This window comes from Lonchura striata, chromosome 1 (genome assembly GCF_050655825.1).
Source record: "Lonchura striata isolate lonStrDom1 chromosome 1, ASM5065582v1, whole genome shotgun sequence".
NCBI classification, from domain to species: domain Eukaryota; kingdom Metazoa; phylum Chordata; class Aves; order Passeriformes; family Estrildidae; genus Lonchura; species Lonchura striata.
Window position 1 is genome coordinate 103917804 of NC_140703.1, and position 21675 is coordinate 103939478.

Sequence of the window (21675 nt, forward strand, 5' to 3'; positions counted from 1 at the left end):
GGGTATTTAAATACAATATCCTTGCACTGTGCTCTTGCTGTATGTTAGATCAGGTCTATAAGCACCGGCTGAATATGAGTTTTTCCTTTGTCCCCATGTTTACCTTCCTCAACGTGCTGCAATGTTGAGACACTTACTTTTTACAAACCCTTTCTTGTTGGCACAGCACAGTGTGCTGTGAAGGTAGTTCAGCGCTAGTGATGAACAAGCAGTGACTTTTGTAACTGGTCAGAACAAATGATTACACAAAACAACCCTTTAAGATGTTTGAAAGTTTATTCATAGTAGAAATTTCAATTTCTTTTGAAGACTACAAAACCTGCCATTAGACAGGAAAACAAGCAATGATACTTTCCAAAACTGTTCATAGTTACATCTGGAACAGTTTTAATTACACATTAATAACATGATTGGAACATCTCTCAAATCAGACTCTGAATAAAACAACCATTTAAAGTATTCAGTACAATTAATTATTTTTTTAACTAGCATTTCAGTTCTATGACAGCAGTGCCAAGCATCTAACAGATGCTATTGTAATGGTCTAGAACAAGGTACAATACCACTGATTTCCTGGAACAGTACCTTAGACTCAATTACATGCCATGCTGAGAAAACTAGTATAAAGTATGATTGTATAGAATCGTAGAAAAATATTTTATCTGTGATTTTGCAATTTTTTAAAAATTGTTTAAGTAGACTTCCCCCCCCAACTAGGTTGCAAAATAATTACATCCCTCATAAGTACACCTTCCCTTTGATTAGGTCAAGAGTATCAAGATAAAGCTAATCATTTACATCATTTTCATACGTGAAAATTAATCTATTAACCATTGCTGCTTAGTAAGGGCCAGCACACTTTGAATTCTTTCCTTCCAGTAATAGAAGAGCACAGCTTTAGTTGGTAACACCACATTTACAAAAGCAAAACACACACACACACACACACAAATCCCAGACACTTAAATCTATTTTCTTATGGCCTTGTCTCTTCAGAAAAAGGTTTTAACTGTTTTCTTGAAAAACTCCTTATAAGCTTTACTCAATGTTATAGTGATTATGAACACAGAACTTTGCCATTTCAGGACACAGATGGCATTTAATGAGTATTGCAACTTCACTCTTCCCTCTGTTCCCTCATGCTCCCAAGCACAGTAAATGGTAATTTCACACTAAAAAAAAAAAAATTAAAAACAAACCATGGTCAACACATAGACAAATTCACCTGTATCTGCATTCTCTTTTTTTATCCTCTATGACTCTCTGAGTCACTTCCTAATGCTTTGCAGACCAAGCAGCAGTCCAGCAATACATTTACACAGTGTGTCATAAACTCACATTCTAACAGAAAAGTGCTGAGACTCAGAGAAGCATTATGTGGATTTCTTTATAGGTTATAACAACTGCAGCTATAAAAACCTTAAAAAAAAGTGGAAGTCATGAACATGGATCCAAACCAGGAAGTAAGGTACATAAACCATGCCTGGCTGTAAAATACACCTCCCTGATTAGGCAGGTTCTTTATACCTTGGTTTAGAAAGTAACTTAAAAATATAGTGGATCTAGACTTCAACCCATTCAGCTTAGGGTGTGCTGAATTTTCCTGTTTTGCTACAATTTCAAATGTTCATCTTCTGCTGATATATATACATGACTTAATAGCAACATTTGTAAAGTCTAGACTAAATTAACAGCTCACTTGAAAGTGTAGATACATAAAATGCAGGAGTTAACTTTGCTTCACTATTTGGCTAATGAGTTTGAGGACCACAAAATAAGGCTACAATAAAACTACTGAAAGTATTTTTTTATTATTTTAATGTGGATATTGCCAATAGTGAGGCAGCTTAACACTGCCTCTTTTTGGTCTGTTCTTTGCTAGGTACCTATATACACAAACTGAACAGAGTAGGAACTCCTTCCTGAAGTGAAATGTTATTACTGACACACTGGCAAGTACTGCCATCTTTTTATTTCAACAGCATTTAAATAATTTGGTTGACTAGATATGTCAGTCTTCTAATTAACACCTTAAAAGCCACCAAAAAGTACATTTTCCAGATTTTGAAAAGCCTGATTTAAAATTGTGCACAGAGCTGAAAAATATTTTTTTGAGAGGGAAGGTTTTACTAAATTCCTCTGGAACTGCTGACACTGTAAAAAAAAAAAAAAAAAAAAAAGATTGCCTTTTTCTGCCTCTGCTTAAAAATGTTTCTTGAAGGAAGGGTAGATGCATCTGTACAGTTAAAGGGAACTTCAATGCCAGAGCACCAAGTAAGGGAAAAATACCATTTGCTTGGGAAGAGCTGTGTTTTCAAATTTCTGAGAGCTAGGCAAATTTAAGAATCCTTGTTTATAAAACTAATTTCTTCACAATTCTATAATGGATTAAATATTTAGCAAAATTTTAAGGGAAAAAGAAGTGGGATCCTTTGTAGATCTAGCAAAGGAAGCTTCCCCAAGGAACTCAGAAATTCTGGCAGGACGAAACACTCCCATCCAGAACAAATCTGTGGTGTCATAAAGATGATTGTTCCTATCAACAAAGCACTGATGATTTCAGGGAAATAAGCCAATTAAGCACCATAAAAGAAAGTTAATACCACTAAACCAAGAAAATACCTTCTTATGCAAAACACAAAATTGCAATGTTCACCAACAGCCATTCACCCAGATCCATATTTCATTAAAGTTAGAATTCCCAACAGTCATTTCCTATCTGGAAGGACATTTTCATAGCCTATAATTTTGGTGGAATGGAACACTCACTGTATTCAAACACATTCCAGTGTTAATTAAAATTATCAGAAAGTAACTAACAGAACATTAGATCCATCAGTTTTGCAACTGCAATGAATGCAGTTTAAATCTACTCTTTGCAGGCTGCTGCTTATTAGCAACCAATAGGTTTTGCTTTATCTTCAAATTCTGCCTTTCTTCTGTAATGCCAACATTCATTCACTGAACAATTCCTTTTCAGCTTAAACAAAAGTAATAGAATACAGATAAAATATTAACAATGGATTATAAGAATAAACCATATAGAAATGTCCTCTATCAGAAAGTATTTAGCAATAATTCCTGAGTCCAGAGATTAGATGGGAGGGACTAAAAGGGAGGGGAGGGGTAACAAAGACAGTGAGATATGGAGCAAGTTATCTTTTCTCTGGGTTACATTACCTATAGGATATATAGTATAGTGAGAGATTCACTGCTTAAATTTCATAACATGACATGTGGCATCAAAAACACAGAAATGTAGAAAAGACATAGGCAAAGAAAACTACTTATCCATAGTATTACATTCAATAGCTGTTTAACAGTCAGGCTTCTTTTAGAGCTGTCCAACAATACTGATTAATCCAGGTGAACTGTTTAATCAGACTTACTTGTCATAATGATTAATAATATCTAAGTAAAACAAGGCATGTATACATTAAAGAAAACAGCACGGAAATGTACTGCTTGTGAACTGTTTACAAAAACATACAAAATGTTGGATGGCACAATGTATAGTGCTAATATAAACAGATTGTTTAAGCTAAGTGCTTAACATAAACTGTCCATCTCGACCTGTAACAAAGAATATTTTAGGGGACAAAAAAAATATTCCTTATAAAAATAATGCTATGTGGTGCAGAGTGCTTTATTCAGTGTATTTTTGACGGAGGTGGCATTTGTAATTCTTCTGGTTTACTCAGTGGCGAACATGGTAATTCTCATTGTTTCCACTTGTCACTCCATTTGCAGCTCCGGTAAGATCAGTAACTTGCCATCAACAGTTTAAAGCGAGAGTAGATGAAAGCAGTAGCAGCAGCAGGAGCAGCAGCATTATAGGTACCAGCTGGGACAGAGTGTGCTTGCAGGTATCTGTCAGATATGTGCTACCTGTCGCCATGGTTTGTGCTATCATCTTATGCTGTGGTACCAAGTGTCTGGTTGAGGTCATTTCACAGGGCTGTTGAGGTAATTTTTTTAATACCTCTCCTCTGAGCAAGAGTAGAACGGCCAACTGGCTCCAAAACTGGTGACTGGTTACGATTCAAAGCAGAATAAGTTGCTGCCATTGCACCCTGTGGGGCAGAGGGGAAAAGAACAGTAAGAGTAGGTTGTGACTGATGCATACACTACAGCAGTGCTAAATGCCAGAAACTCTGAAGTTTCAACTTTCAGACTATTTTCATCTACAAAACAGAAACATACTACTGCGTTACTCAAGTCCTAGAAGTGTTAGAAGCGAGTGTTTTTTAGGGTAATAAATAGTTCTACATTGCTTAGTCAAACCCAGAAGGTACAAGCTAGGTTGCCAAATTAAGTTCTATCACTATGTTATGTGAAAGAGCTGGGGAATGAAATCCAATTGGTAGACTGTCTCTGCTTATAACTTACATAACCATTTTAGTTTCCAACAAAATATTTAAAAATCACCCACATTATTCAGCACATAAAATTAATTAAAAAAAAATTATAAAGTTGTGAGCTGTAGGATCAGAACTCCCCTCCTTCCCACTTGTGTTTTGGATGCTAGAACTTTCTAATAGCTGACTCAGAGAGAGTGTTAATTATATTCTTCTGATCCCTTTTATGTTGCACAAGAGATTCTTGAAAGTAGGACTGAAAACAAGGTTGAATACAAAGAAGTAGAATTCAATTATTTTTGATTTTCCTCTGCTTGTTCAAAGTGAAAAAGTTCCAAGTTGTTTCAGACAGAGTGCAGAAGTGTGATAGCATAGTAATTAACACTGCCCTTTTGACTTCTCTTCAGCTTTTACTGTGATCACAAAGTATTCTGTTTTCCTTCAGTTACTGGCAAGTACCCTCCTCTGAAACGATAAAGTTAGCAAGCGATTTTACAGCTCCCCTATAGTCACCTGACATTTTTCACTTGGAGAAGAATGATTTAGGCTGGTTTCTAAAAGCACTTAAACCTTCCAGTGTAAGTAAACCCAATAGATTTAAAACACAATACTATTTTTTTTCCCAAATATATTAGATGTATCACCTGTCAGTGGTTTCACATTAAATCCTATTACATATTACAAGTTCATTTTATGGCTTTGTGCAACATCCAGTCACAACAACTTTTTTACAGTATTTAGAAGATACACCTGCTACCCCCAACCTTAAAAACAAAACCCCTTTTGTTTATACTAATTTTGGCTAAACAGCAAGCTGAAAAAAAAAAATCTATACTTACCTTCACTAAATGGGGAGCATCCTGCCTGTTCAGCTGGTATTGAGGCAACTGGTCACAGTGAACTATCCAGGGGTGACTGAGAACTTGGGCTGCAGTCAGTCTTTGATGAGGGTCAACATGAAGCATTTTTGAAACAAGGTCCTGTCAATGAAGATCAATGGAAATAACAGCAGAACTTCAACTTTAAAACAAATTAATAGTTCAAAACTATCAAATATTCTAGAAGTATAAAAATATGTGCATAATGTCAGTTTAAAACAAAGGAAAAACTACCAGCAGTGCTAACAGTTTATTTTTTAATTATGTGACTTAATAGACATTTGGTAACACGAGTATGGTATCCAATTAAATGCGGAAAATTTTAGCATTTCAAGCATCCATCTAGAAGGGCCATAAGGGATATTGCACACTGAGGTTCATAATCTATTTGCTGTTAAAAACAGAATTCTCAAAAAAGTAATTCTTCATTGGTTTTCATTATCATGAATTAGGGTACCTGTATGATTTTTGAATGTCATTCTTCCACATGAAGCTTTATCAAAGCACTTCTCACCATGGATGACTGTATGTGTGATTACTGATAAAACACACTAGATTTCTGAGGACAGCTGTTAACTGCTACAGTGTAAGTCACACCTGTTCTTTCCTCCTACATGCAAGTGACTGCTGAAACATGAACTGATCAAAACCAGGAAACGAAATTCTAGGCACATAAGGGATTAGATCAGTATTTTAATATAACAATGGGGGAACTTAGCCAATTGTCTATGATATAACATATACGTTATAATCAACAATGTTGCAATCCATCCCTGATCCCCGAAGAGACAAAGCAAATATACTTGCCTTAGCTGTGTCTGAAACACTGTTCCAATAACCACCGCTGAGGGAGAACTTCCCACTTCCTATTCGGGCCAAAATCTCCTCCGGGGTATCATCAGGACCATTTGCAAAAGGAGTGTAGCTATTTAATCAAACAAATTCAATGTAAGCAACTTCCATTACCTGGGTCTCAGTAAGTATTATAAATCTGATTGCAATTTCAGCATAATTATAGGCAACAAATAGTCAAACAGATGTAACAAGAATTTATTCTTAACATGTGAAAATACATGGTACTGACTATAGATCTGCTCTTATTGCATGTATTTCCTCTGTGTCTGGTTTGAAAACCAGATTTTTCCTATAGCAGTTCACATACTGGTGGGTCCTGAATTACAGAAAGTATTCTTTAAACTTTCATATTCAAGTACTAAACCAACCCATTCTGTTGTAAATCTAAATGTCTGAGAATGAATAAAGCTGGTTTAATGCCAGAGGAAAAAAGGTGCACCAATTTTCCTTGCTTGACTGTACATACTCTTGCTGCTATCAGAATGCCCCCAACCAAAAAAGAGTTTTTGTTTGTATGTTTGTCACTTATTTTAAAATACAAAAATCTTTGATGATGTTAACTCAACCAAAGTGGCAACCTGAATAACCAAGCATAAAAAGACACTTGCTATTGCATTTGCTAAATAAATTTTATTTTGAACTTCTGGTACTAAAGTTGAATTTCTTATCATCTTTTACACAATTAATTTCTGTTGCATATACAAATGCCTTTCTTTTGCATTTATTATATTTTAACTGCATCACTTAAAACATTCAGTGGCTGGATTTTGCACAGAAATATGCTTTAATGCATTGCAATTATATTTGCAACATATATTTTCTTCAATATATATGCTGCTTAATCTGTCTTTTAATTTTCACATGAAACAATAAATTCTTAGTGCAAAATCACCTTTAAGCAGAAATTAAAGCCCTAAAGTAGAGGAGACATTAGAAACAAAGAACTTTTCACACCAGTCCCTGAAAACTTGGATTTTACTAAAGGCAAACCCTTTTCTCAACCCCGAAGTTGAGATGAATCAGTACTTTGACAGAAACATCTGCAACAGTCGGCCTACTTTTATTACTGGTTTTGCTTGCATTGGTTTGGTATTCTACAGCAAAGCAAATGATAACCATTACCCTTACCCAGTGAGCATGGTATAAAGTAGAACACCAAGGCTCCATATGTCACATGCAGCATCATAACCTTGCCTCTTTAAAACCTGAGGGAGACAAATATTTTTTTGAAAAAAATGCTTGGAAATGCTCTGATTATGCTATAAAAATGGTAAAATTTCAAATTTTTACTGTTTACAGAATGATTATACTTGTTGCACAAGAACAAAAAAAAAATCTATCTTGCAAAAAAATCTCAGTAAAATATATCAAGCCATATAAACTATCCTGGGTTTTACCTCTGGTGCAACAAAATTTGCTGTGTAGCATGGAGTCATCAGAAGACCATTTTCTGCTCGCAGTTGTTTTGCAAAACCAAAGTCACAAATTCTAATTGATTCTGGATTACCAGATTCATCAACATAAAGAATATTGCTAGGCTTCAGGTCTCTGTGAACAACCTAAAAAAAAAAAGCCATTAAATACAATAAGCTAAACAATAAGCTAAACATATGAAAAACTTTTTATTTTAATTGGCAATTCTGCTACTTAATTTTAAGTCTCCCATTTGCATGCTCAGTTTCCAGAGTTCCAGCTTCCACCATCAGCTGCAGTGTTTTGATGATCTGTGGTGTCTGGAGCATGACAATTCTAACTTGGAAACTCTTAACTATAAAACCCCCTCCAGACATCCCTGTCACCCTAATTTATTTGTACAGACAGTTCCAGATGTATCTTCTAATAGTTGAATCATGTCTTTCCTTTTAACATGCATAACTAACAGGCTCTTTAAATCAGAACCTTTGGTTTCTAATATCTTTTGGAGTCGGGGTGCCCATAGCTACTGATGTGCCACCTTGCTATGTAACCACAGACTATTTACTGCTGGAGTAACTCTGTATTCCATTCTCTTCACTCAGACAATCTGAATTAATCTCAGAAGAACACTTAAAGCCTGATGAAGAAGGAATTTTAATAATAATAATAATAATAAAACTCCCAACAAAGTATCGAAGAGGTATTCTCCAAATACCCAAAAAAGCCTGTACTGGTTCCCAAGTGTCTCCTTTTGCAGGAGCTCAAGATGTAAAATGCTTGACAATACTGGAGAAGCTGCCAATGTTCTGGCAGAATTTGAAGCTATGTTATAACAAGACTTAACAAAACCTGGCATTCACAAGGACAGTCTTTGAAATCAGTTGACCTGCTGTATTTTCTTCACAAGACTAAGTTAGCCTACAGCCTCCAGAGACTCTGCTCTCTGTGAAGAAGAGGGTATAATACCACTGTAAGACAGCAGAGTGGAGCTAAGTGTCCTCCTTTAAATATGAAAGCAGAACATGAGGGCCTTTATCTTCCTTGTTGTGTTGTGTGTTTCACTAATGTTCAACACAGCTTTTCATGGTTAAATTTAAATGGAAGAGATTGCAAAATATTTCATTAAAGTAATCACATTAGAAGAAGATACCCCCAGACTTCTGCAAGTAAGTGGTATCTAAAATTCAGGAGCCAAACACACTCATCCAAACCTAGCAGGGTTTCAGGACAGCAACATGAGACCAAGGGGTAAGAGTGCAGAGGGTCATGCACTTTGCAAAGCTATTTAACACATTAAGTCCATTTAATAGAAGCTTCTCCAGCATGCAAATCCTGTGCAATTCTCAGATTTAACAAACCAAGTACCTAAACTTGTAAGCTGAAATATATAAATTATATTAAAGAATTTAACTTGGAACAGTAGGTCTTAAGGGGAACATCTTGGCTTGAGATGTCAGTGTATGAGAGAATCAGTTCCTGACTGCCCTTGTTTTTTAGTTTTGTCCTTAATAATGAGCCAAACAACCTTTACTGCTCCAAGAGGCAAATAAAAAAACCCCACATTTTATTCTTGTTGATGTTTTGGGGTTTTTTTGGAGAGAGATTCTAAAAGGGGTAGAAAGGAAGAAGTGAGCAATGGAAGCGCCACAGAGCTGAAGATTTGGCAGTTTCTAGAACAGTCTGAGTTGTATGCTTTTTTTGAAAGAAGGGGAAGCGAGGCTCAGGTAGGAGGACGAGGAAGTTTAACAGTGCATTTCAAATTAAACCACTACTTCCCAAGCAACCAAAATGTTTATGTAAAAGACTAAGTGAAACACCTTCCTATCTTAAACTGTTTCCCCAAAGGTAAATTTTGAAAATATTTAAAAATACATTTTTTCAATTGCCAGACTGTTTAGATTATGTTGGTATTTTGTGCAGAAATAACATTTTATTTTAGAGCAACAGAAAAGAACAAAGTACCAGGCAGGAACTTTCAGTTCTTTATTTCTTAGCATTGCACTTTTGACCAGAAGTCTCAATTACCTATCAGCATTCAGAAGTCTGCTGCTCCAAGAGGACATAATACTACTTGTTTACCTGTTTTATGATGTCTCTTGTGCAAATCCTTAATCACTGTATGTTGGCCCTCATACTTTTAAAATGCTTTGGGTGATTGAGCATTGGAAGCACTACTTATCCTGAGGATTTCACTCCTTGCTTAGCTAGTTTCTCAGTTCAGAAATATCAATGTCCATGAGTAAACTCTTCCTGGAAAGGTTGTGGAAACTGCACACAGATGCAGAGATTGTCAAACCAGACATTACCTAACAGCATATTTAAATAAGCTCCTCCAGTGTCCAAAGAGTTTCAACAGGAAAATCCACTGAAGATATGAAGGACTCTTCCAAAAAATAGACTACTCAAGTGCCCACTATTTACATATATGGCCAGCTTTCCTGTGGAGGTGTACTTAATGTAAGACTTGAAAATTTACAAAAGCAAACATTCCAAAGTGCATGTGGTCTAACAGAAGTTAAAATGCCAATATTTACAGAAATCTACTGTAAAGAAACGGAAACCCCTAAAATCCCTTACTTGATGCAAGGACTCTGGGCCTCTTTCAGCCACATGTGGCAAGAATGAACCAAGTTATGATTTGTTATTCTATTATCTTTATTTCCTTACAGAAGGTATCAAGATTTGATCATAATTCCAATGGGTGCTGCTGGCCAAGGACTATAATCTGTGCACATAGGCTCCAAAAACCACACACAAGAGGAAGTGACTGGAGTGATGAATCACAGAATGAGATACCAAATAACTTTGATGCTAAGTTTTCTGAAATAATAGCTTCCAGCCATGACAGTGTGTATTGAATTGTTGTTATTTAAAATAATTTGAGTACTGTATGTTCTAAAAAGCATATTTTCTTGGGTAACAACATCATGTATTAGCAGCTTGACTTTTTCCTCGCACCCTTATTTTCTGCTTTTTCTCCATGCCCTTTTTCTTGTTTTATTAAAAATGCAACACAACTTGTCTTTCTTGCCATACAATTATCACACAGTCCTTCTCTATGTTTGAACTACTTCCTCTGTCTCCAAATTAATTTCCCAAAGCGTCTGTCTCCTACAAGTTCCTGACCCTATGGCACAGGAGTTACAAGTCATAAACCATGTTCTTCAAAACCAAGAAGTCAAAAGAATTACAAGTATGACAGGTGGAAAATAAATTTCCAGGGTATATCACAGGACAAGACTGAAATTACATTAGGTCCCATGGCTATGCAACAACAGTGGTCCTAGCACTTCTTCCTGAACTTTCTTCCCCTCATATCCTCTCTGTTAGTAATTATCTGCATATTTCACAGAACTGCTGACAGACTGCGCAAAGAACAACAGAAGCAGTTGCATCATCTCAGTTATCTGAACACATACAGAGCTGATAAGGAAAGTTTAGATTTCAACACAAATTCCTGTTTACCAAAAACTACTTACCACACAGAACAATGTATCAAGATACAAGTTTATGCTTCTGAAAGAGAAGAGTATCAATAGCTAAAAGCACTTTGTCTGAGATGAAAACTTACCCCCTGTGTGTGGAGATATTCAACTGTTTTTGTTATTGTGAACAGAACAGCACTAGCTTCTCGTTCTGAGAAAAATTTTTGTCTAAGAATTTTATCCAGCAGTTCTCCTCCTTTCATAAGTTCTGTTACTACATACACATATTTTCCATCATCATACACCTGCAAAAAGTACATAAAAATTTAAATTTAAAAAGATTCATACTCTGCTGTCTTCCTGTGAAACACACAGAGATAGTGCAGGTGTGTCCACACGCTGTTTTCTTCAATTGTTTTCCCTGTATTTCATAACCCACATGCTATCCAAATGTTGTTCATCTTCAGAAGTGAACACAAAATCTTTACAAAAAGGCAATGCCATACCAAAATAACATAGAAATACTGTGATGAAAGTGTTTAAAGATAGAAGGATAAGTAACAGGAAGTTTCCCCCACACAGGTTCACTAAACCAAAGGAAACTAGACGTAAGAAATGAAGTAGTAGAAATGGAAGCTAGTCTAATTAAGACAAAACCAGAGCTAATTCAAGCAGCAACTATTGCACCAAATTAAAAATACAAACAGAGATAATTCCAACAGTCAAACAAAAAAAAAGGAAAAAAATGAATCTATGTTTATCTCAAATAGCCTCTATGAACCATGAATAAGAAGTTGCTATAATAAAAACCTAAAACTTACATATTACTCTGCACATAAAGCCTATGCCAAAGTCTAAAAGCATTAAAATATCCCTATTTTTTCCTTTACTTCTAGTCATGGAAAATGGCTTAATTTTTGCATGGATTTTATTGTCTAGGGAAGCATTTGAGAATTCTTTACATTTTCACCAGAGGGCACTACAGACTGAGTGATACCAAAGCACATTTTAAGGTACTTACACTTCAGCATTTCACTCCAGTTGCACTTCCAGAGAATCTTAGAATGGCTTAGGTTGAAAGAGACCCTAAAGATCATCTAGTCCCAACCCTCCTCCATAGGCAGGGGCACGTTTCACTAGATCAGGTTGCTCAAAGCATCCAACCTGACCTGGGAGTTCCAACTTAATCCAGAAACAATTCCTGCTTTAGTGAAATCTTTTACAAACTGTTCCCTTTAATAGTTTCCACCTACTTTTATGGTGATGTCACAATTGTTATTTTCAGTAAAATGTGTAAAATAAAAAATAATTTGTATTTAAGTAGAAACAATTACCAAAATTATAGTAAAATAAATTTAGGACTAGAGATCAGCTAAGTAACAGAAAATAAGAATAAAAAAAAAGTTTACATCCCAACTCCCTGGTCTTAAGTTGCCTAGGAAAAAGTTGCTAATAAAGTTCTAAGCATCAAAATTTTTGTTCTCCTAACAATACTAAAAGGATTTATTTTCTCACCAAATTAAAAAAAGAAGAAAGTTAAAGAATTCTGTGGGCCTTACAAGCTTATGATCTTAAGAGGATGAAGACATGACGGGTTTCTGTGTTCTCATTTAACAGGAATTTTTCCCCCATGAAATATAAATTATTCAGCACCTGAATGTGTTTGTATTAAGACTTTAAATATTACACAGTATTCAAAACCAGAATTATCTAATTCTAGATTCTAAACAGGATTTTTTAAAAATAGGTATGCTTCCTCTAATCCTGGTATTACATGATAAACATAGTTTATTTCATTTGACACGACAGAGCATACACATCTCAGGATTGAAGAATTCAAGCAAAATTTGCATTTGATTCCTATTTTACCTGCTGGTCTTGTCTGTCAACCAAAAAAACCCAGAGATAACTCCCAAACAAACCATTCTCCTTGTACCAATTCCTCTAATGGTATTACCAACTCAAGTTGGTTTTGAATAAATGCTGATGAAGTCTTCTTCACAGATGCACAGTATCATGCTAAGATCACAAATGTGACACTACTTTTTAAAATTAACTGAGCACAAGCCACAGGTCAGTAAGTATGTTTTCTCTACAAGGTAAAGTGGAAGAAACTATACTGAGAAACATATGTAGGCGTATGAACATAATGCATAATACATCATGGAGAAAGAAATCAAGGGTTTTGCCAAGGGAAGTAAGATTTTACAGACATATTATGAGGCTCTTTTGAAATCATAAATAAGCTCTTGGACAGGAAGACTGGATATCTTGTATTCAGGTTTCTAAAATGTTTCTGAAAAGATTCTTCAGGCAATGCTTTAAATAACTCAAAGCAGGACAAAAGTTCTGTTACAGAACAGTAACTATTACATAAAAAGAGTAAAATACTTATAATGGTCTGGCACAGGAAGTTTCTATGTAATGTTTTGTTGGAAGCTGTGTGCTTCCTCCCTTCTTACACTGTTTCCTAGTCATCCACTAAGGGCCTCTGTCAGAAGCAGGATATTGGATAAGAAGGCTATCTGAATTAGTACAATATAGCTGCTTTTGTTTATATACTGTGTAACTGAAAAAGACCACTGATAACAATCTGAAGGAAAACCCCCAGAGGACTGTGCACTGCAAGAAAGAATTTGGTCTCTTGAATATCCATTGTTTCAATCCAAACACCTTCAGAATTAAATTACATAAAAAAGCTGAACAAGAATGAAAACTTCCATCTTAAGCAAAATCTAAGTATTCTGCATTTCTTCTTGAGCTAGAAGAAAAAATAGAAATTATCTCTTGCAGAATAATAATTTTCAAAGCAGGTACTTAAATGCTGAAATATTTTATTTTGGCACTTCAGATTAGAAACATTGAAGTTGTGATGTGGAACTAAATGAAAAATTGAGCAAATCAACAATGAATTATATTTTTACAACAGTACTCTAGAGTTTGAGACCTGAAGGCAAAATACTCCTTATCTTCTCTGAAAGCTGTAATAGCACACCACTATAATGTGGGATATGTAAGCAATCTGCCCCATGGGTCTGTACTAGGGCAAGAAAAACCTAATGTCAAATTCTTAAGGATTTATACAAGATTCTATTACATATGAATTTTATATATCTTTTCTTACACTGGACATCCTTCCATAATTTCTGCTTGGGGAACTGATCTGAAGCAGAAGCGAGTGAGAATTACAGCCTCTCGCTTTGTGGGCTTAAGGTTTTTTTTTGGATAGTCTTCTATTTGTATACTGCTGTTGTTGTGCATGAAATATGGTTCCTGCTGGAAGATGACTGATGATGATAAAAGATTAATTACAAAGTGAAATAATTCAGCATATATTGTAGCTGTTTAAGACTGCCTAGATTTCGATTTCTGTTCTCAATGTAAAATATTCATCATGCTTAAGTTCAGGTTAAGTGCTCACATTCTCATGTTTGTCTTCCTGATTAAACAACGTAAGATGTGTTATGAATTAAAGTAGCACATGAGCCCATCATGCAGCACTAAAAGCACCATGAATGCTGATGCAGGTTCTGTTCAGCACAGCTCTCAAGTAGCTTTACTGTCCAACTGCATGGAACAGAACAGAAAGTGGGACTGTAATGTGGTATCTTGCTCACAATAAGATAAGCTCCCTGGTGGGCTTCTCTGAAGATCTACCTTATTTTCTCTGTCCAGTAAAGGGCCAAACAGTATGATATCCATAAAGTGAAGACAGATTATAGTAGATCAACTTCATGCAGAGATCTCTAGTGCTCATCTCCACGGTATTTATGAGCTGTTGTTTTAATGACTTCAAAATGTCTGACAATCTCCTTTCAGCTGAGCTCAGCTTCCTGGAAATGGTTTGCTGTTTTGCCTGGGGTTTGGTTTGCGGGACCAGAATATTTCCCTGCAGTCTAAGAAAGTCATTAAGCATTTTAATTTTTAATCCTCTCTAATGAATAACCAAGGAGACAAAGACAATTTTCTTTTTCAGTTAGGTCATCAGAATATTCTGTTCACTATGAAAACCCTCTACCTCCCAGCTTATGTTATTCCTGTCTTTTTATGGACAAAGAATTTCCATGGTCAGAGCAAATAACACCAAGAAAAAATACCTAGATAGTGTTCATACAGAAGCCAGATAAAGATACTGGGTAAAAAAGAGTGAAAACTATAGACATGGCAAGATTTTGTCTACTACTGAGTAATACTTGCTACTGTCCATGAAAATTACTTTGGGTACTGTGCTAACAGTGAGTCCTTTGTTATATAATAATGTACATAAAAATTGCTTTTGATTAATGTAGGGAAAATCAGATTTGAAGTCAACTAAGCAATCAAAAAACTTCCCTTATCCTTTAAAAACACAGCCAACATTAAATAAATTACTCTTCTGCTAAGATTTATGAAGGATGAATTATTCGACTCATGAGAATAACACTGTACCACAATATATGCATCTTTAAAAGAAAACACAAGACATTCCAGTAAAAAAATGAACACTATTGAATAAACTGCATTGTTTTATTTTTAAATACTGAAATAACATGAACATAAATCTAAAATAGGTCGCTTCTCATCTCTCAAATTAGAAATTATTCACAATTGTAATACAGTAAAGGATGTCTTTAAAACACTACTTACATCTTTCAGGGTAATAATATTTGGATGCTGTCCATAGCGCAGCAGGATTTCAATCTCTTCTGTTGGATCTCTTTTACTCTTGTCAATAATCTGTAAGAGCACATACAGACATAGGCATAGTTCTTTTTGTGGATCTAGTGTAAGGCTTTGGTATGCTTATTAGCATCAATAGTTAATCAGTATTTATTGTTGCAAAAGGCATGGATTATAACCAAAACCAAGTCTGTTAAATTGGAAAATTAAACCAAGGCAAAGCAAAAAATACTGGGAAAAATGAAAAAATCTCTTTTGAAAATAATTTTGGAGGATAAGTGACCTAATGTCTTTGTGATAAATAATGCAAGGTTGTTCAGTAGGTAAGACTTCAGCGATCCATTATTTAATAAAATAATTTAACACAAGATATTGTTCAGATTATGCTAATGAATTGACTTTCACAATGCTAATCTCAAATATTTGGTACAGCAAAGAAAGCAGGAGAGAAAGAGAATAAAAATAAATAGAAAAAGTAAAAAATTCTCAGAGTTAATTCAAACATACATTCATTACAAAATGAATGACGCTCTTGCTCTAAAGTTCACCTTGTTCAAGCAAGCAAAGTAACAGTTTACCCTACTTAAATGTATTCTTGTTCTTCCCACATTTTCCTCTCCTGAACTGCACAATCTTCTATAATGTCTCTTCCATTGTTGTGTTACCCCTTCATCCTTATTCCCATACTGCTACTCATCCCCTGCTAACACATCAGACACTGATATCTTATTGTTTTTTTCAAGATTCCTTGAGGAAAAAAATGCCCTAAGAGAGGCAATAGAAAAGTAAGTGACTCTTCACAACAAATGTCATAGCTAGATAGGGAATTATTAGCTATGCTGGGACTTTCTTGCAGTTTCAAGAAATTACTTCAAATTGAAAGCACCGAAGTCAAATCTGTTCCAGGCCAGAACTAGAAGAAAAACAAGTATTTAACTACCAGATTGAAACTGGAAGGTTCTGAGGAGCCAATCTACATACTGAATTCATCTTTGTATTTTACATAATTAAGTAGTAAGCTGTTCAACAATTCAAAAAGAGAACTGCCTCATAGAATAGAATTTAAAGACTGCTTTTTTTCCCCCCACTTATAAAGTCTGCTAATCCATACTCTTGCTTTTATAGTAATCATTTGGACCCAGGTTATTACACAGAAAGACAAAAAACCTTATCACTGCAGTTCTGGGAAATCTACTGATTTCAACTGAGAACTTAATGCCTTCAGAGAAGTGCTAAAAAGCCCTATAGAATAACAAAAACAACATTAAAAACATTGCTGAAATCGAGGAAGCCAAAACAGAGTTGAAGTTTATTTTGGAAGTTGTACCAGACTGAAGACTGTTATGAAATCCTTACCTATTTGAGAATTTATGAATTTACTTCTACAGTTTTTTATATATATAAAAAAAACCCACCTTAATCTCTGTTTCTCTATTACAAATAAAAGATGCCTAATGCTAAAATCTGAGAAGTGTGGTTTATAACAAAGTAATTACCTTTACAGCATATTCCATATTTGATGCTTTATGAACACATCTCTTGCAGACAGAGTAAGAGCCAACTCCAATATCTTCCTTTACTTCATATCCATCAGTGAACTGAATGCTGTTCCTGTGCAACTGCTACCAAAATAACACTATCAGTTAATGAATATTCTTCATATGTAACTGATTTTTATATTAAAATAACTTTTTAAAAATTCATATTGATTTGCTTAGAATTTTAACTGATGACCCTACTAGATCAAAGTGGTCTAAATCCCCACTACCGTCTGTTCAAAATTAGTATAAGATAAATTATATATTACACATGCTTTAATTAATGCACACTGTAATTTAGAAACTGACAACATTATTTTTCTGATTGCTGCTTTACTAATTTAAAGATAAAAACTCAAACCCCCCAAAAAATCAGAAGACTTCAAGATAAAATAGTGATACAACAATGGTAAAGTAGTATCACTGTCTTCATTATCTGAATAGACAGAATGCCAGCTGGAGAATTCAAACATACTGAATAGAATCAGATTGGCCGGAATTGCATGGAATGGCAGTCAAAAATCCTTTCACAGAAATAAAAAGCTGAAAGGAGGACAAGTGCTCACTCTTGTAAGGGAAGGAAATGGTGTTCTAGTGTATGGAGTTTGTGCAAAGGATGCAAAGCATTTGCAGGAAACCATCTGGGTATCCTGCAGCACAGAAAAGAGGAAATAGGAGTGAGGAAGTTGTTGAGGGGCACAGAGGAAAGGCAGGAGAGAAACAGACCTTTACAAGAGAAGGAAACCATATACAAAGAGCAAAAATGCCATCTACAAAACTATGTGGGAATGAAGCAGCACAGAGCAGCTTTCAGAAACTTTTAGTAAGATCCCAGGATCAGAAATAATTCTGATGCATATATCAAATCAGAAAGCTTCTTGAGAATAAAAAAGGATCTAAATTCATATCTTTAAAAAATTTATTACACATGAAACAGTAATGTGTAGAAAAGCACGTTGCAACAATTCTAGACATGGGAGTGTTAAAGAAATACAAGGGCTATTATTCAAATTCTGTATAAATTGTGGGGTTTTTAAAATTTTCTCAGACATTTGCAAAATACCAGTGCACTGAAAAATACAAATAAACCAAATCATAGAAATAAATCCAATCATAAACCAAATAATTTATTCCTACCTATACACTTCAACACAATTTAGATCATAAGTTGGTTTTCATGACTCAGTAATTATTAAAAGCAGAGAGAGGAGGCAAACAATTTTTACAGAGGTTTCCTCTTCCAGGTGACAACCTCACAATTATTAATACATGGGACTCTACTGGAGTCACTGAAATACATCAAGGAAGCCAAAGCTTGAGTGTGCACTGTAACACTGACTTGTATGATGCACTGATACCAGCCACAAAAAGCACAGATTAGCTAACTAACTTCAAGTGGCTTAGGAGAGACAGAATATGTCCTGAGCCACGGATTCCAGCAGTCCAGAACATCCAGATACAATTCACCATCATATTCCAGTGCTTTCTACTACTGCATTGCAGGAGTCAACTGACATTTTCATGTATGGGGGGAAAAATCCAATAAATCAATATATCTGTTATTCCACTCCACCTTATAGTTATGGCTTGACATTAAAGAGTTAATACAGTACAGGTGGTAGAAGGTTTTCATTTAGGGTTGAAGCCTGTTTGAACCTGTAGCTGCTCAGTAATTATACAGGTTCTGTACCTTCAGAGATTTTGTTTGGATGAAATAATCTGATCTTTACTTTTCTTGTATAAAATAGGACAATGATTTTGTCATGATATCTCATTCTATGACAAGGAAACAATCCATCCACCAAGAGACAACACTGATTTTTTTTTTTTATTAATGTACTCACCTGGACAATTGAATGCACTCCAACTGTCTGCATTGCTTGGCTTTCATCATCTGATGCAATAGCTACAAAACTAAACCCCCGAAAAAGCTGATGTGCATTAGCACTGGGTGGAATACCAGGTGAATCTGAAAAATACATCATATATTTATAAGCAGAGTCTTCAACATGTAGATAGGAGATTAAGTACTGATATTTTGGTAGCACCTTGAATTTGTAAAGACAACAATTTCTATAAAATTTTGAAAGAAAAAAATTTGAAATTAAAATTCTGTCTCTTGAATATGTAAATTTTCTCATTCATATCTCTTTACCTTTTGGAGTTTTTGCTGTAAACTCAGGGTCAAAATAAAATGTATCTTCAGGTCTGCCAGTTGCAGGTTTAAAAGGAGGATGAATTTCTCTCCGGTACAATTTCTGAAGAGAAGGGACAAATTGTAAATGGAAAAGTTATATGATACCATGAAAGATTTAACCAAGAAATTTACTGGATTGATTTTCAATTAGATACTCACATTCCAATCTATTTTGGAAAAGAATGCATGCCTCTTAATTTCTTCTACTCCATCTGGACCTGCTCCTTTTATAAGGAAGAAAAATGTCTATGAATTATTTTCTTCTTAATAAAAGGAATGGCTAGCAAAATTACATTTCTTATTCCTTCTGCTTTAATTTTAGAGGTATGACTAGCAGAGATGATAATACTTTGGTGGTCACTTGAAGGGCAAACTACATTCTTCCTTTAAAGCCTATTTTACATAGGAAACAAAATTTTAGTCAGTTTAATGATCACTGATATTATGAACATTATGATCAAATTTAAAATATTCCGCTAAAAACTTTACCTAATCTGTTTGCTGGGTTTCTCTTGAAGAGCATTCGCAGGAGACTCTGTGCTTCAAGACTCAAGAATTGGGGCATTCCAAGTTTGGCCCTAGAGAATAAAAATAATTAATAGTATACAAGCATATCTAGGTAAGGATTAACTCTGCATTCCCCCTGTCCTTTGCCATTCAACAAGTCCATAATAAATGAAGTAGCATCACTGAGAAATTGCCTTCAGACATCAGACACAGAGCAAAAGTGCTGTCAGTCATGTAAACATGTTTGGGTTTCTAATTTTTTTTTTTAAGTAGTATAGTATTTTCAGTAATGACTCAGGAACTTAAGTAGAGGAAAAGGTGGAAAAACATGTAGAGAAGAATAGATAGAGAATAGCAGTTTATAAACTTGTAAATTTTCATAATATGCTTTGATCCACTTATAGGTCCAGTTACTGGCAAATGACACCAAAGCATTCTGATAGTTATATAATAGAAGGACTAAGAAAAGTACCACAGTATGACACACACCAAGATGACCCAGGAAACAAAGTAGAATACATAAATTCAATTAAGGTAGGACAGATCTTGCAGGATTAGCTGGTTAAAAAAACCAAAACAAAACCAAAACAAAAAGACCCACTCTTCTTTTCCTTTTTGCTCCCCTCCCCAATTTATTTCAAATAATACTTTTACTATTTGACAGCCTTGAATTTTTAGATTTAAGATTTTGTACTTCTTTAATTAAATTTTGTTTTGTAACCCTTGTCATATTTTTTTTTCTCTCCCTTTAATGTTGTGCCTTCATTCTTTCTGGGCTTACTGGGTTACTAGGGCTTACTTTTTCTTGTAACTATGATAATGGTAAGGAGGGGTATAATTCCCTCCTTTCCATCACTAATTCAGCCTGTAGCTTATATTCTGTAACAGTCCATGACACAAGCTCTGTGTTTCAATCAGAACCTGATCTGTCTTGCATTCCAGCTACTTGTAGATACCTCTGCATCACTTGTGTAAATGCAAATGTGTTGCCACTGATTTACTATTCATTACTTTAAAACTAGAACTTAGTTTTTCTACTTAATTTTCCATTCCTTTCAGCATTAAAAAAGCTAGGGCAGGGAGGAGGAAAAGCTGAAAAACACTGGCTTCTTCAGGCTCCTCAAAAACATACTATAGACAGATCAAGGCCACCAGAAGAGGGGAGGAATCGGCAGTGGGCCATCCAACTCTTCCTGACTGGCATGCACCACCACCTTTCACAAAATCCTGTATCAGGCACATGACAGAGGAGAAGGAAAGGCAACTGCCAGGTCTCCTCCGAGTTCCTATATTATGCAACTACATGAGTGACAGCATTTTTTTTCTGACATTCCTGATAGACAATGGCAAAATTTTATATGAAGGCATACCTCTTAAGTAAAGGATAAAAATGTTTAAAATTTCAGCAACCTATGATTACTCTAAACTGCAGGGCTTTCCAGTTTTAGGCAAAACACACAAGAATAAACAAAAATTTGTCTTGATAATGTTATAAGAAATAAAGAAACCTTGAAAAAATTTGTTTTAAGAAGAATGCATTTTCTGTGTATTTTTAGGAACAGAAGGTAAGGAAAGCAATATATTGTAAATGTACCCTATGGAAACCAGAATTCATATGCACGCCTGTCCATTTGAAAGTTTTATGAAAAATTTAAGGAAAAATATGCTAGGTATGTGGAAAAGAAAAGAAAACACAGATCAGAAAAAAAAGTGTGGACTTAATCAGAAAACACTTCAAAATATCTTCTGGTTTTCAGCTGCTTTAATGACCAAAAGAAAAACATGTCTATGCAAGATAATATTCATAAGAACATGAAACATTAAAAGAGAGTAAAATGTCTT

At 35.0% G+C, this 21675-nt stretch overlaps 1 protein-coding gene across 5 annotated transcripts in view; it reads right to left on the reverse strand.

Annotated features, from left to right (window-relative positions):
* Nucleotides 1–253: 253 nt before the first annotated feature.
* Nucleotides 254–21675, reverse strand: part of RPS6KA3 (ribosomal protein S6 kinase A3) — a 73269-nt gene continuing 51847 nt past the window's right edge. For 4 of the 5 annotated variants that reach the window (XM_021552994.3, XM_021552995.4, XM_077781639.2 and 1 more), the window contains 12 exons: nucleotides 19816–19904; nucleotides 19486–19550; nucleotides 19285–19387; nucleotides 18974–19098; nucleotides 17088–17213; nucleotides 15559–15648; nucleotides 11079–11237; nucleotides 7489–7650; nucleotides 7220–7296; nucleotides 6044–6161; nucleotides 5198–5338; nucleotides 254–4073 (listed from right to left, as the gene is read on the reverse strand). In XM_021552994.3, coding sequence (XP_021408669.1) covers nucleotides 3951–4073; nucleotides 5198–5338; nucleotides 6044–6161; nucleotides 7220–7296; nucleotides 7489–7650; nucleotides 11079–11237; nucleotides 15559–15648; nucleotides 17088–17213; nucleotides 18974–19098; nucleotides 19285–19387; nucleotides 19486–19550; nucleotides 19816–19904 — 1378 coding nt within the window. In that variant the 3' untranslated portion in view covers nucleotides 254–3950. The remainder of the gene's footprint in view (nucleotides 4074–5197; nucleotides 5339–6043; nucleotides 6162–7219; nucleotides 7297–7488; nucleotides 7651–11078; nucleotides 11238–15558; nucleotides 15649–17087; nucleotides 17214–18973; nucleotides 19099–19284; nucleotides 19388–19485; nucleotides 19551–19815; nucleotides 19905–21675) is intronic. The other variant, XM_021552996.4, reaches the window with a different exon arrangement.